Source organism: Lipotes vexillifer, unplaced genomic scaffold (genome assembly GCF_000442215.2).
Source record: "Lipotes vexillifer unplaced genomic scaffold, Lipotes_vexillifer_v1.1 scaffold393, whole genome shotgun sequence".
Taxonomy (NCBI): domain Eukaryota; kingdom Metazoa; phylum Chordata; class Mammalia; order Artiodactyla; family Lipotidae; genus Lipotes; species Lipotes vexillifer.
In genome coordinates this window covers 2,263,424-2,277,523 of record NW_006774564.1, presented here as the reverse complement: position 1 = coordinate 2,277,523, position 14,100 = coordinate 2,263,424, and the positions used below count along the sequence as shown (strand labels likewise).

Sequence of the window (14,100 nt, the reverse complement as noted above, 5' to 3'; positions counted from 1 at the left end):
CAGAACTCAATTGTAAGAAACAGCCCAACTAAAAAATGGGCAAAGGACTTGAACACTAAAGAAGATACACAGATGGCAAATAAGCACATACACAATGTTCGACATCGTTAGCTATTGGTGATGCAAATTAAAATGGCAATAAGGTACCACCATGTACCTTTTAGAATGGCTAAAAAAATTCTGACAGTACCAAGGTCTGGAGAAGATGCAAAGCACCTGGAATACATTATTGGTGAGAAAGCAAAACGATAAGCCCACTCTGGAAAACAGTTTGGTAGTTTCATATAAAGTTAGACATATAATCTAGAAATCCTACTTCTTGGTATTTATCCTAGAAATAAAGACTTACTTCACTCAAAAACCTGTACAAAAAATGTTTTTTTTAACAGCTCTACTCATAATAGTAAAAAAATAAAATGGAAATAACCCAAATGTATTTTGGCAGGTGAATAAACAGTGATGGATCATATTTTGTAATAGGATGGAATACTACACACACAGGGGTTCAATTTTATATGCCATTTTAATTTTGTTTTTAAGGAATAGATTTGAGACAAATGAGGAAGAGTGTTAAAATTTAACAAGGCTGGTTGGTGGGTGTGTGGATTTTGTTGTGTTATTCTGATTCTTTTCTGCTTGTGTTGTATTCTGCATGCATATTGTTGTTGACAGCGGTAATGAGTAGATTATTTCATATTTGTGTAGTGTGGGCATTTACATACCTCACACCACTTAAGCCTCATGATCACTTTATGAAATAAGGACAGAAATTATTATCCCTATTCCATAGAAAAGGAATCTGAAGTGGATTGGGGACTCAGTAGTTCCTTGTTTAGCCTAGATTTGCATGGAAGTCCACTGGAGAAGTTCCCTTCAAGCCCAGGTGACTTGACCCCAGTCACTCCCCCCACCCCAACCTTGGAAGGCACTTATTTAGTGGGGGAACGAATTGTATTAATAATAGCTAAATGTTCAAAAACAGTCATTCTGAAGTACCAGAAGGGGCCTCCAGGAATGATTCCCAGGCGATGGATGCACATTTACAAGTCAATTCTTAGGAGGTGAAGGCAGGTTCTTTGGCTACCTCCCACTGGCTCACTCAGTGACCTTGGGCAAATCACTTAACCTTTCACTACTTATATTTACACTCCGGTAAACTGAATGTGTAATATTCATCATCACTCATTCAGGCTCCTGCGGAACACATCTTGAAAATTAGGGACCGATTTACGGTGGATCATATGGCAACTTTTCAACACAAAGTACATCTTCTAAGCCAACTCCCCCCTCCCCCGCCATTCCTCAAAGAATATTTTCACTCTCATTTAAATGGCGAGGGCTATTTTAAAGGAGATTGAGTTTATACTTTTAAATGATCCATAACTTTTAAATCACTAACGTAAGAATGCTTTTGGTGTTAACAAATTAAAGCAACGCCTAACTAGACAGAACAATAAGTCAGTTACATTCTATTGCCCATTTCGTCTGTACTGGCTCTTGAAAATTTTGGAAGCAAGCAGTTTGTTAACCGTAAGTTTAGAACTTTATTTCAGCCCTGATAATGCCTTTATGAAAATCCTTTAGGTTCTGAGTATTATGGTGTGAAAGAAGAAAAAACGGCACAGATCAGCTCCAAATCCAGGAAAATTGGTAAAGATAAACTAGAAGCCGATGATTGCCAGCGCGCCAGGCTGGTTCCCGACTTTGGCGATGGGTCGGGGCAGCTGTGATGTCTCGCTTGGGACTGGCCCTGGAGGGTTCTGGCAAGGAACCTGAGCACCCTCGCGGCCGAACTGCCCGCAGAGGCCACAGGTCCCTTTAAGGCATCCTGCGGGCAGGGACCCGGGAGCTAAGGGGGCGGGAGGAGGGTTCTCAAGCGCACGCCACGTGACTCTATTGCCAAGTTCGTTCGCGAGTTTGACAGAAGTTTGAATTGGACTCGGGGGTTTTCTGCAGCCGGCGGGGCAGAGCGGCGGCCGCGGCCGCGGCAAGCGCGAGCAGCAGCGCCCCCGCGACCCACCCAGCCAGACTGGATCCCGGGCCGCCGACGGCCGCTCGCGCTTCGGTACAGCTCGCTTCCCCCGCCGCGGGTCAGCAGCCCCGAGCCCCACCGCGGTCCCCGTGGACCGCGCGCCGCGCCCCGGCCCCGCCGCGCCAGCATGTCCTCGACGGAGAGCTCCAGTCGCACGACGGACAAGTCGCCGCGCCAGCAGGTACTCCCTGCACGCCCCTGGGGCTCTCTCGCCGCCCCTTCTCCACCTGGGTGTCGGGCCGACCCTTATTCTGCCCTCTCTCCCGGGTGTGAGTGGGAGGAAGAGGGCCAGCGCTTTCCTGGGTCCCCCACCGCCCTGACCCCGGGCCCTGTCTCCGCAGGTGGACCGCCTGCTCGTGGGGCTGCGCTGGAGGCGGCTGGAGGAGCCGCTGGGCTTCATCAAAGTTCTCCAGTGGGTGAGTCGCTGCCCCCGACGAGGGCTATTTCGGGAGCCTGGGCTGTGACGCTGACCCGAGCAATATGGCCGAAGTGGGGGGCGGGGAGGTGCTGAGGCCGGTCCCGGAGGAAGGGTGGGGGGCGGCGACAGGTGGGCGGGGGAGGGGCGGGCTGGGGCTGCTTCTCCAGCGCTTGGTGGCAGGAGGGTGAGGAACGAAGCATGCGGAGCCCCGGATTCGGTCCTTCTATGTGCAAGGAGTCTTTGCCCAGGGCGCTCACATTTCACCCGGGCGAGAGGACCCGGGTGTAACCTTTCCAGAGTTCTGATCCTGCACATACCACTTCTCGGTGGCGGGAGGGGCGAAGAGGACAAGTGGGAATGAGGAAAGCTGCAGAGGGCAGAGGACGGAAGGAAGCAGGCGATGGAAACCATCCTGTCCCCAAACCCACCAGGACCTGACTGATCCTGGAGGTGGATTCATGGGACAGGGTCCTTGATGGCAGCTGTCCTGTTGCGGTCCCTAGAGTGATCTGCGTTCCTGTAACTGCGTGAGGGAGTGGATGAATGAATGAATGGAGTTCATGGCTCTAGGATTACATAAAAGAAAAAATAGTAAGACAGAATAAAAATCAGCCAAAATGTGGCTTGTAGAATAAGATAGAATATTGAGCTGGAAAGCTGGGGCCCTGGGTTCTAGACCTGGACCTGCCTTTTCTACTTACTTGACCCTGGACAAATCTCTTCTTTGGACTTCAGTTTCCATATTAATCAAATGTTCAGACCATCCCTAGGGTCCCTTTCTGCTCTAAATGGGTTGGCATGCTAGAACATTGCCCTTGGGTTAGACTTATCCTGTGACCTTGAAGAAATCATTTGCCCAGGGCCTCAGTTTCCCCTGTAGTGGTATAGGGGAAATACCATCTTCTCCTGCCTCACTGGTACTTTGAGACATTATCATGTTCTCTGTCCTTCGCGGTGCCCAAGGCCTCCTGGGTATAAATTAGGAATGTGGACAGGTGCAGTCACTCTTTCAAATCATAAAGACTTTTCGAGAGCAGTTATTGCACTATCACAGAAGAGATTTAAGTTAGACAATCCACACACCAAATGGTGTGTGAATAACTTAATTAATGTGCTTTCAGCACAGAATTCAGCTAGGGAATAAGTTACCATTACTACTGAGGAGGATTGAGTTCTGAAGGGCTTTTAACTCATCGGAGACAGGAATTAGCACTGTGTCACTGATTCTTAAATTATCCTTTGGATGAGAATCATCAGGTCTGGAATTCGGGGGCAATAGTGCATTTGGGGTTACCTCTGGATATCTGAGACCCTGACTGGGGCTACAGGCCAGCAATGCGGAGCTCCCAAGTTCAAACTCTGGGACCTGTTGGGGACTTTCCACTCTCTCTACTGCCTCAAGAGCAGTTGGAACTACTGCTGACTGAGCTCTTTCACCTCCCCCCCACTTCCCTGCCATGAGCCACCACTTGAGTGCTTGAGGGGGCCGTAGAAGAATGATATTAAGGCTTTGTGTGTCTACCATCCAGAACTAGGGATCCATTATGAGTGGTCCAGAGGAGCAGAACCAGAAATGTAAGGGTACAATTTTATCATTAAACTAGACAAATGGATCTAAGGGAAATTTGAGAAAGGCTGTCAAGGGATGAGGGAAACAATGAGGTTGTTAGACCATGGAATCATCCTCCATGGGAGGGATTCTGAAAAGCTTCCTTCTTCAACCTTTCTATCCTTTTCCCAACCCTCCCCCAGCCAATACCCACAACATTTCTATAAGGCTGCACAAAGCAATGCCTAGTCTCCTCCCACAGTCAGTTCTGATCCCTAAGAATTAAGACCTGTTTGATTTTCTTTTTTTTTTTTTTTTGCGGTATGTGGGCCTCTCACTGCTGTGGCCTCTCCCGTTGCGGAGTACAGGCTCCAGACGCGCAGGCTCAGCGGCCATGGCTCACGAGCCCAGCCGCTCCACGGCACGTGGGATCTTCCCGGACCGGGGCACGAACCCATGTCTCCTGCATCGGCAGGCGGACTCTCAACCACTGCGCCACCAGGGAATCCCCGTGTTTGACTTGTTAAGATCCTCAGCTTCTTAGAGAGGAAGTTATGCCTTTCTCTCATAATACTCAATCCAAGAGTCCAGGGCTAGGCTCTGCACTCAGCCTTCATTCGAAGGGTAGCATCATAAAGAGACATGATTTGCTTTTACTGCCATCCTGGTAGCCTGAATTCAGAGTGAGTTTCACTTGCTCTGAGTCTCTGCAGGTGAACACAGGAACCAGCACCAGGAACCAGCACCAAAATGACAGTGAAAATGTCGTTTGGGACTTTTCGCATATTTCCTGCTTGGAGGGATCAAATACTCCGGTCTGGAAAAGGGGGGAAAAAAACACAGACGAACCTGCAGTTATTGTAATGATAATTGAAAACTTTGTTGTCATTATTACAAAAAGCAAAGGTTTTACTGGAATCCTGGTGAGACAAAAGTAATGTTATTCTTTTATTAGTGAGGAGCTTAGCTTAGGGTATCTCCTTAAAACTTAAAGAGTAACTAATCTCACCTCAACTGCAGTTCTGGGGTCTCACTAAGTCTACCCTAAGCTAGGAAAATAATATAGGCATATGCCAATTATTGGAGAACTAGTTTTTCTCTGCTTTCTAGCTGTGGAACCTAGGATAAGTGATGAAATCTTCATGGGTCTCAGTTTTTTACCTGTAGATGAGGGTAAGGTCTATCTCATGAGCTCACTGGGAGGATTACAGGAGCTAATTATCTGTAAAGCATTGGAGCATTCAGGAAGACCATGATGAGCCTGGCAGTCCAGGAGGTATTCAGCAAGTGTTTGTTCCCAATCCTCTCCTTCTCCCTAACTTTCCCCCTTATGCAGACTGTCAGCTGGACTTGTCCTTTGGTGAGATTATTCAGATGTCACTGCCAAATCCTCACTTTGAGGGTAAGGTACGAATCTCCTGGATCACTCAGTTACTGTATCGATAACGTCACGTTACCTTTAACTTGGTGTGCCCTTGATCAGTAATTCACCTTTGAAGTGCCAAAGTCACTTATTTGGCCCTGGGGTCTCTGTAATGAAAATAAGGTATTTCTGTAAATGTGGGGAATTCGAAAGTACACCATCAGAGTCCATAAAAACCAGTGAGATGATTGTGGGAATAGGATTTGGGGGAGAACTTGTCTTTCTTGTGCCCTGCACTAAGTGGAAATGTTAGTGTTCTCAGGACTGACAAAGGATTATCACCAAAAAGCAAGTCAGCACCAAAGTGGAGCGTCATCCTTAAAGTAGCAAGGTTATTCTGACATCTTTCCAAAAGAGATGCAGAGGGCTTCCCTGGTGGCGCAGTGGTTAAGAATCCGCCTGCCAATGCAGGGGACACGGGTTCGAGCCCCAGTCCAGGAAGATCCCACATGCCGTGGAGCAACTAAGCCCGTGCGCCACAACTACTGAGCCTTCTCTCTAGAGCCCACGTACCACAACTGCTGAAGCCCGCGTGCCTAGAGCCTGTGCTCCACAGCAAGAGAAGCCACTGCAATGAGAAGCCCGTGCACCACAACAAAGAGTAGTCCTGCAACTAGAGAAAGCCTGGGCACGGCAACAAAGACCAAGGGCAGCCAAAAATAAAATAAATAAATTTATTAAAAAAAAAAAAAAAAAGAGATGCAGAGGGAGGAGGGGGAAGAGGAGGAGGAGGAGGAGGAAGAGAGGGAGGAGGGTGGCAGTGTTTGACCACTGCTGTTCCCAGCAATGCAGGTCCATGAGGAGGAAGGCTGGTTGGTACCAGAGCTCTGGAGTTGCCCCTTGCCTTAGGGTCTCCATGTCTTCGTGGCTCCTGTTCTTTAGGACCAGCTTGTTTGGCTCAGAGCCTTGTGCTTGGTGACAGGGGTGGTTTCTGTTCTTCCCCACTCTTCCCTGTGGCACAGTTAAGGAAGAAAGCATATCTGATACAGAAAGGCAGAGGAGACTGGGAAAGCACGTCTTTCTCTGCTCCTGCATCCCAGGTGCAGAGCTACTTCCTCTCTCTTTGCAATCCTCCCCGCACACAGTAGAGATCTTTTTCAGCCTTTATAACTCTGTGATGCAGGGTTCTGTTTTGGTTTTTATTTGAGCATGACTCTCTCCTTTCTGGCTGCAAACTCTTGAGAGCAGGCACCAGGTCTTATTCAACTTAGATTCTGCAGCACCTGGCACAAAATAGATGCTCGATAACTCTTTGTTGATTAATGAATGGGTGACGTAGGAAGAGCACAGAACCGGAAATCGGGAGTTGTGAATTCTAAGCCTGGCTCTCACATTGGCTAAATGTGACCTTGGGGAAGTCACTTAATCTTTTGGGACTTCAGTTTCCACCTCTATGAAATGAGACTATTGTGCTTGATAATCTATCTCTGAGATCCTTTTTGTTCTGTGAACCTGTGAGATTTTGCTGAGATTCCTCCATCCGTTCACTTGCATAGCCAACTGTCATCTGTTATCTGACACCATCTGACTGTGTTATGTTCAGATTTAATCATATATTCTGGTTAATAAAGTTATATAAGGTGTTTAGAGGCTCCTGACTTTCAAAGAATCAGAATAGAAGAGAATACAGTTAATACTAAAGTTACTATGGGTATATTTTGCCCAGAGAGGAATCTTAAAGCAGGGTTCAGGATTTTCAGAACCTCAAGGTTGTCATCTGGACATAGCAGAACCTTCCGCAATGATGGAAAAGTTCTATAATCTGTGTTGTCCAGTATGGAAACTGCTAGTCACATGTGCCTAGGGAGCACTTGAAATGTGGCCAGTGTGTCTGAGCAACTGAATTTTAAGTGTTATTTAATTTTAATTAATTTAAAAGTAAGTAGCCACACTTGGCTAGTGGCTACCATTGTGGATAGTGCAGCTGTATAGTAGGAGCTCCATGAAGACAAAGGTTTTTTTTCTCTTTTGTTCACTAATAAATCATATCGCCTAGAACAATGCCTTGTACATAGTAGATCCTCAGTAAATGACATCTTTCTGTAGATGGTCAGGAGTGCCAGTCAAGAGAGTGCTGGTAAAAAGCACGCTCCATAACTAACTGTTCATTGCCCCAAGTTAGGAGTACCTACGTTTGGGGGGAACCTATTACAGAGCCATTCACTGGCTAACTGCCAACAGTAAAAATATATCCAACTGTCTGCCCTTCCCAGAATGTAACGCCTTAATTGTGTCCAGTTCTGGGCACCAGAAGCTAAGAGGAACAAAGAAACTTCCAAGAGGAATCAGAGAACTGACAAGAAACAGAGCTGACAAGATTGGAGAATTCTTACGAGGACGAGCTAGAGAAGTTCCACTGTTATGCCAGGGAGACAACTTGGAGTCTGTAAAGGATAATGATGCAGAGGCTTTGAGTAACTTCTCTCCAGGCCTGTCAAGGAGATGAGCGAACAGGGCTCTATTGCAGCCTCTGTAATTTAAGTCAGATCAGGAGGTTAAGCAGGCATTGGAGAGAGGTTAGACTGTCTCCTTTCCTGGATGATTTTTAAGGTGGAGACAATTGTCATTTGTTTGAACTAAACCTCCTAGAAACGGAGAGGTACCCATTATGACCTTCAGAGAGGGGTCAGTGGCTCCAGCATGAAGATCTGCCAGGCCAGGCGATCCAAGGTGGGGCAGTGGCACCGGACACCACCCAGGGACAGAGCACAGCTGCTGGCAAGCCCAGCCAAGGGCACACTGATAGCACTACCCTCGGAGAGTGAGAGAATCATAGAGTTGGAAAAGGCCTTTGGATTACCTGCTCCAAGCCCCTCATTTTACCTCTGACTCAGAGGTCAGAATGACTTATTAGAGGTCACCCTGCCAGTTAGTGACAGGGCCAGGACCAGGACCTGGATTTCCAGACTCCTGATCCAGGGCTCTTCACTCCACGATACTATCAAGCATTAGCAAAATACTGTGAGCACAACTCTATTCTATAAACACTGGATGCAGGACCGGGATGTGAATTAGCTGTCTTCTAGGTGCTTAATATCCAAGATACCAAATCGCGAGGAAACGTACAAAAAGTGAACAATTAACAGAATAAGCTCACTGCTTAATACAAATGATTATATCGTGCACAAGCCAATGGTAAGTGAACAGGAAACGAGGCCTGAACAGATGGTGTGGGAGGATCAGAGACTCCACTTTCTCCCCTCCTTCTAACCAAAGTGTGTATCCTCAGAAAGAAATTAGAAAATCATAGGATGAGGGAATTTCATGTCACTCAAGGCAGGAGGTTTAGTAAAATGTGATGAAAGATGAAGAGGAAAACAATTCATGTGATCGGAAACGCCTCTGGTTCTTAACACTGAGAAATGGCAGCAGCAACGGATTATAAAGGGAAACACCACTGGGGAAAAAGCAGAGGCTGATAAGGCAAGTTGAGGATATATCTCTCTGGGCTTGAGCCAGGACTGCCATCATCAACCTAGCCAGCACAGTTGCCAAAGGAAAGGTGCCTTTGGGGGAGAGGAGTTAGCTGGCAGTACACAGCAGCCGGGCCTCTGCCCCCTGCCCCCCGTCCCCTCTAGCTATACCTCCACTGAGGCAGGAAGCCATTGGAAGTTAGCAAGAAGGTAATGGCAAGATTCATTGATGGCTTCAAAGGAGAAATGGAAAGAATTCCATGCACTCCTGCTCTAGATTGGTGCAGGGAAATCTATTTCTAGGGTGCCTCTCCCTTGGGGAGGAAATTCAAGTCCAACTTTGAGATAGAAGTTTCCAAAGCCTAAATTGCTTTGTGTTAGTCATCATCTTAAGGAGGCTACCTGTGGTCTCCAGTGTCACATCCGATGGGGAGACCTGGAAACTGCCCATTTCTCCCTCTTCATCTCCCTCCCAGGTACCAGTCAAGGTCAACCTTATTCATTTGGCTATTTGGTCCAGCTCGCTGTGCAGTGAACACAGCACCCTGAGGCTGGGAGACCAAAGGAAGCCATGGGTCCCTGGCCAGGAGGGACTTGATTAAAGGGACTCCTGGCCCTCCCCGCCCCCATATCTGCACCGGCTGAGAGTCAGAGGGTGGTTCTGAAGTGATAGACCTTGGCCAGCTGAGACCTTCTGACTCTCAGAGGGGCTTCACTCTCCCTCAGCTCTTTGCTGTTTTCGCCTTCGGGTCCTGCGGCTCCTACAGTGGGGAAACAGGAGCAACGGTTCGCTGCAACAACGAAGCCAAGGACGTGAGCACCATCCTTGTTTCGTTCGGCTATCCCTTCAGGTGAGCAGGAGTTGACTGTGACCCCGCATAGCCTCTCTCATTGGATTGGCAGGACCTGCTTGGTCTCTTTCTCCTCCAGAAACCTAAAGCCCTTTTGTTGTGTGCCACTCCAGTTTCAGATAGAATTACAAGGCTCAGGTCCTTCCTGCCCTTTAGGAATTTCAGACACACTGGCCAGAGAAAAATATAAGGGAAACTCAAATAGATCCTTGTTATAATAACGTTGCAGTCCATGGATAACCAATAGCAGGTAACAACAGCTCCTACAGGAAGAACCCATGCAGTGTGGGGTGAAGGCTTATCGACCCTCAGCAGCCTCCTCCCTGCCTTGAAGGTAAGGAAGCTTGTCAGTACTCAGATCCTAAAGAGCTGATGGGGGATGCTCACCAGTACCACCAGAATACAAGGAGGTATACCTTGACCGGGTGGTAGAAGACAGTACTCTTTCCTGAGTGTTTGGGAACTTAGAGAAGGGAGAGCCCAAGTGTTCAGAGGGGAATGGGGACAGGGCTCAGCTTTTCAGAAATTTCTAGTAGCAGCAGCCAAGTTAGGTTAGCTGTCTCTTGTTCATAATAGGGTATTTGTTTTTCTCTCTTGATTTTGTCCAGTGTAGTCTCATTGGGGGACCTAAATAAAGCCTGAGAATGGGTGATTCCAATCTTAACTTGGCCACTGTGGACCTGTGCTTTCCCAGGGGCAGAATGAAGCTGATTTCCCTGGTGGTTTGGCTACCAGAAATAGATGAACTATATATACTGTGGTTACAATCTAAAGGGTCGTGGAGATACTTGGAAATACAGGCTCACCGTATCTGGGCAGGGTGGATGCGTGTGGGGTGGTGGCTGAGAGGGAGGTAGAGTTTGACCAGAATTCCAGGGAAATTCCTGTACTGACTGCAAGTTTCCCTCCAGAAACTTTCCTCCCTACCTGCCCCTTTCTTGGTTCTGTAAGAGTCCTTGGGTGAGAACTAGTGCAGGACTGCTCCTAGGGCAGGGGAAGCCCACTGCCTCCACAGGGAGAGGATCGCCCTGAGCTCAGGGTGGGCTCCGTGCCACCTGCAGGTTGAACCGGGTCCAGTATGAGATGCCCCTCTGCAATGATGAATCCACCTCCAAGACCATGCATCTCATGGGGGACTTCTCTGCCCCCGCCGAGTTCTTCGTGACCCTGGGCATCTTTTCCTTCTTCTACACCATAGCTGCACTCGTCCTCTACCTGCGTTTCCACAACATCTACACACAGAACAGGCGCTTCCCCCTGGTGGTGAGTGGGCACAGTCAGGAGGGATGGGGTGGAGGCACTGAGGAGACATACGTGTCTGGGCTGAGGACAAACATGGTGGCTTTCCTGGGTCACTGACACTCGGATGTGAACCTCCTCAATCTCCCTGCCAGCTCTTTGCTGCTGGTCCCTTCGGGTGCTGGGGCTGCCACAGGTCCTCGGGCCAGTGGAAGGCCCATGTCCCAGGCTCCCATCGCTTGCTCTACTCAAAGTAGGCACAATAGCTTCAAGAAGCAGGCGCTGAAGTCTGATTGCTTGGGTTCAAATCCCAGCACTGTCCCTTACTAGCTGTGTGCTCTTGACAATTTCCTTAACCTCTCTAACTCTCAGTTTCCTCAACTATAAAATGGGAATAAAATAATAACTATCTAATAGTGTTTTGGAAGGATACAGTGAACATGCATGTAAAATACCTGGTGTATAGTTAGCCTCCATAAGTGCTAGCTATTATCAATATTATTTCCCCTTTACTTTCTCCTTATCCCAGGCATGCAAGGTGGAAAGGGTGCCTTAGGGGACCCCATTTATCTCCTGCAGTCTGCCCTCACTCTGCCACCACTTGTAACTGAGCAGTGGTGATCAAAGGAAAGGCTGGGCATGGGGAGAGTGTCAAGTTTAGGCCACGTGGGTTTAGGGATGACACTGACCAACAGATGCCTGGGCACATTGTTACCTGACCTCAGTTCTGAGGGCATGGGCAGGGGTAGCCCTGGCTGGCGGGATTTTCTTGGTGGCAGATTCCCTAGGATGAGCTGAGTTCCCTGAAGCTCTAGGTGTTGGGTAGGATAGGAAGAGGCAGCTGTTCTGGGACCCCAGGATCCCAGGGCCTTATGGCAAGACGAAAAGAAGTACAGAATCATGGAGGCCTTTCTGATTGTATTTCCTGTCCCTCTGCTCCTCCCAGGACTTCTGTGTGACTGTCTCCTTCACCTTTTTCTGGCTGGTAGCTGCAGCTGCCTGGGGCAAGGGCCTGACTGACGTCAAGGGGGCCACACGACCATCCAGCCTGACAGCAGCCATGTCTGTGTGCCATGGAGAGGAGGCGGTGTGCAGTGCCGGGGCCACGCCCTCCATGGGACTGGCCAACATCTCCGTGGTGAGACCTGTGGCCACTGAAGGGGTCTGGGGAAGGCAGCACACTCCCAGCTGCCCAGGCCTGTCACAGCAGGGTCTGAGAGGGACAGAGAGGGTGTCTTCACAGCTGCCCTCCCCGGCACTGGCAGCCAGTGCTTCCCCTGCACCTAATGCTGGCTGCTGGCCCCTGGCTGAGCCTGAGGGACATTTGGGCAGGGGGAACCCAAGAGCCACTCAGCCTCCTGTGCCTTCCTCCTTCCGCCCTCTGCCTCCCATTTCCCTCTCTTCTCCCCACCTCCAGGCGTGCTCTTTGTGACTGCCTCTCCCTCCTCCTGCCTCTTTACAGTCTGTGTGAATGTACACACATGAGCAGGTGGAGGGGGAGCCTAGGGCTGTGACTGGGCTCAAAGCGGGGGGCAGACCCAGAGTGGGTGAGAAGGGGCTTATTGTCACTCAGGCCTCCAGGCTGGAAAAGGTCTTTGGGCAGTGGTGGGTCTAGCTGATACGCATGTATTTGGCCACCCCAGCTGTTAGAACATTGAAACATCTCCATCTTAGTTGGTAAGTAGCTGAGCTTTGCAAATGCCCTCCTGTCAGCCCAGCCGCCTCAGCCCTGCCCTGAAAATGGCCTGAACCTTCCCCGGGCCCAGCAACTGAAAGGTTTAATGGCTGGCACACCAGGGAGCCTTCTAGACCTTGCTGGAACCCTGCTGATAGGTATTAGCCCCACAGCCTTTTACTGTAAAAATGTTCACACATTCGGCGAAGTTGAAAGACTTTTACAATGAACAGCCACGCACTCATCAGCTAGACTGTACCATTAACATTTTACTAGACTTGCTTTGTCCTGTATCTATCTGCCTCTCTTCAACTATCGATCCATCTTATTTTTAATGCATTTCAAAGTTGATTGCAGACATCAGTACACTTCCCCCTAAATACTCCTTGCTGATAGGTTTTTAAATATTTTGAATAAATATTTGGATAGAGCTGGCTGGGTCGCTACCCTAGGGAAGGAGCACCTTGGACAGCTCTGGCCCCACCCACCCCGACAAGGCCTTCGGAAAACGGCCTGCGGACGCTGTGGGAAGCGCCACTAGAGTCCTTGCTTCTTGCTATGCTTTGCACGGTGCTCCACTCCAGGAGCCAGGTTCTCCTAGCGACCAAGCCACAACTTGGGCGCATGCTGTGGACAGAGTTAGACACTTTCACCAGAGAATCCCTTAGTGGGTGGTGGCCTTAAACCCTGACTCTACATCCAGGTCTCTTATAGTCTTTCTAGCCCTCTGCACCTCCCCCTCCCCCTCCCCCCAACACACAGGTACTCCCCCTCCCTGTTCCCAGGATGCCCTCCTTCTATTCTCATAAGCCCCCCTCCCCCTGATGTCTTTGCAGCTCTTTGGCTTTATCAGCTTCTTCCTGTGGGCCGGAAACTGTTGGTTTGTGTTCAAGGAGACCCCGTGGCATGGGCAGGGCCAGGACCAGGGCCAGGGCGCCGGCCAGGAGAGCACAGCTGAGCAGGGAGCGGTGGAGAAGCAGTAAGCGGCCCCCAGCCGGCTACTCCCAACAGGACAGCGCCTCTTCAACCGCCTCTGGCTTCCAGGACCTCCCTCTTCTTCCTCCCCCAACTCCCCTCCCCCATTATTCTGGGCTCTGAGCTTTGGGACGTCTTCACTGGATGGGCAGGCATCAGCTGTGGGAAACCTGGGCAGCCCTCCCAGTGACTTCCTATCCCACCTCTTGCTGGAGCCCCGGATGGCAGGAGCTCAGCGCTTCTTATCTACTGCCTGGACCCAGGCATCTTACTTGGGGTCTTACATGTACCCTCACAGCCTTTGAGAACCAGCCTCTGCTACAGGCAAAGGTTGGGGTCAGGAGACCTGAGACTGGTTCCTAGCTGCCACTTCTATCAGTCTGTCCAGCGTCAGTAAAAGTGGGGGGAGGGGAAATTGGCTGGCAGCCTTCTCCCTGCCCCCTTGCATGGAGGGCCCACCAGTGGTTTAGTGACCCCTCTTCAATGGCTGTCATCAAGGCCCCGTGTCTGCGCTGACCTCCAATC

General features: G+C 49.6%; 1 protein-coding gene across 1 annotated transcript; it reads left to right on the top strand.

Moving 5' to 3' along the window:
* Positions 1-2,159: 2,159 nt before the first annotated feature.
* SYPL2 (synaptophysin like 2) lies at positions 2,160-14,100 on the top strand. Its single transcript, XM_007449321.1, has 6 exons — positions 2,160-2,213; positions 2,374-2,448; positions 9,562-9,686; positions 10,748-10,949; positions 11,872-12,063; positions 13,437-14,100. The coding sequence occupies exons 1-6, from the start codon at positions 2,160-2,162 to the stop codon at positions 13,581-13,583; spliced, it is 795 nt and encodes a 264-aa protein (XP_007449383.1). The 3' UTR covers positions 13,584-14,100.

Bases quoted from the DNA above. Each gene is read 5' to 3' on its own strand.
- SYPL2 (XM_007449321.1), top strand. From the start codon at position 2,160: ATGTCCTCGACGGAGAGCTCCAGTCGCACGACGGACAAGTCGCCGCGC. The intron at 2,449-9,561 runs GTGAGTCGCTGC...ACTCTCCCTCAG, and splicing joins TCATCAAAGTTCTCCAGTGG to CTCTTTGCTGTTTTCGCCTT. The intron at 12,064-13,436 runs GTGAGACCTGTG...ATGTCTTTGCAG, and splicing joins GACTGGCCAACATCTCCGTG to CTCTTTGGCTTTATCAGCTT.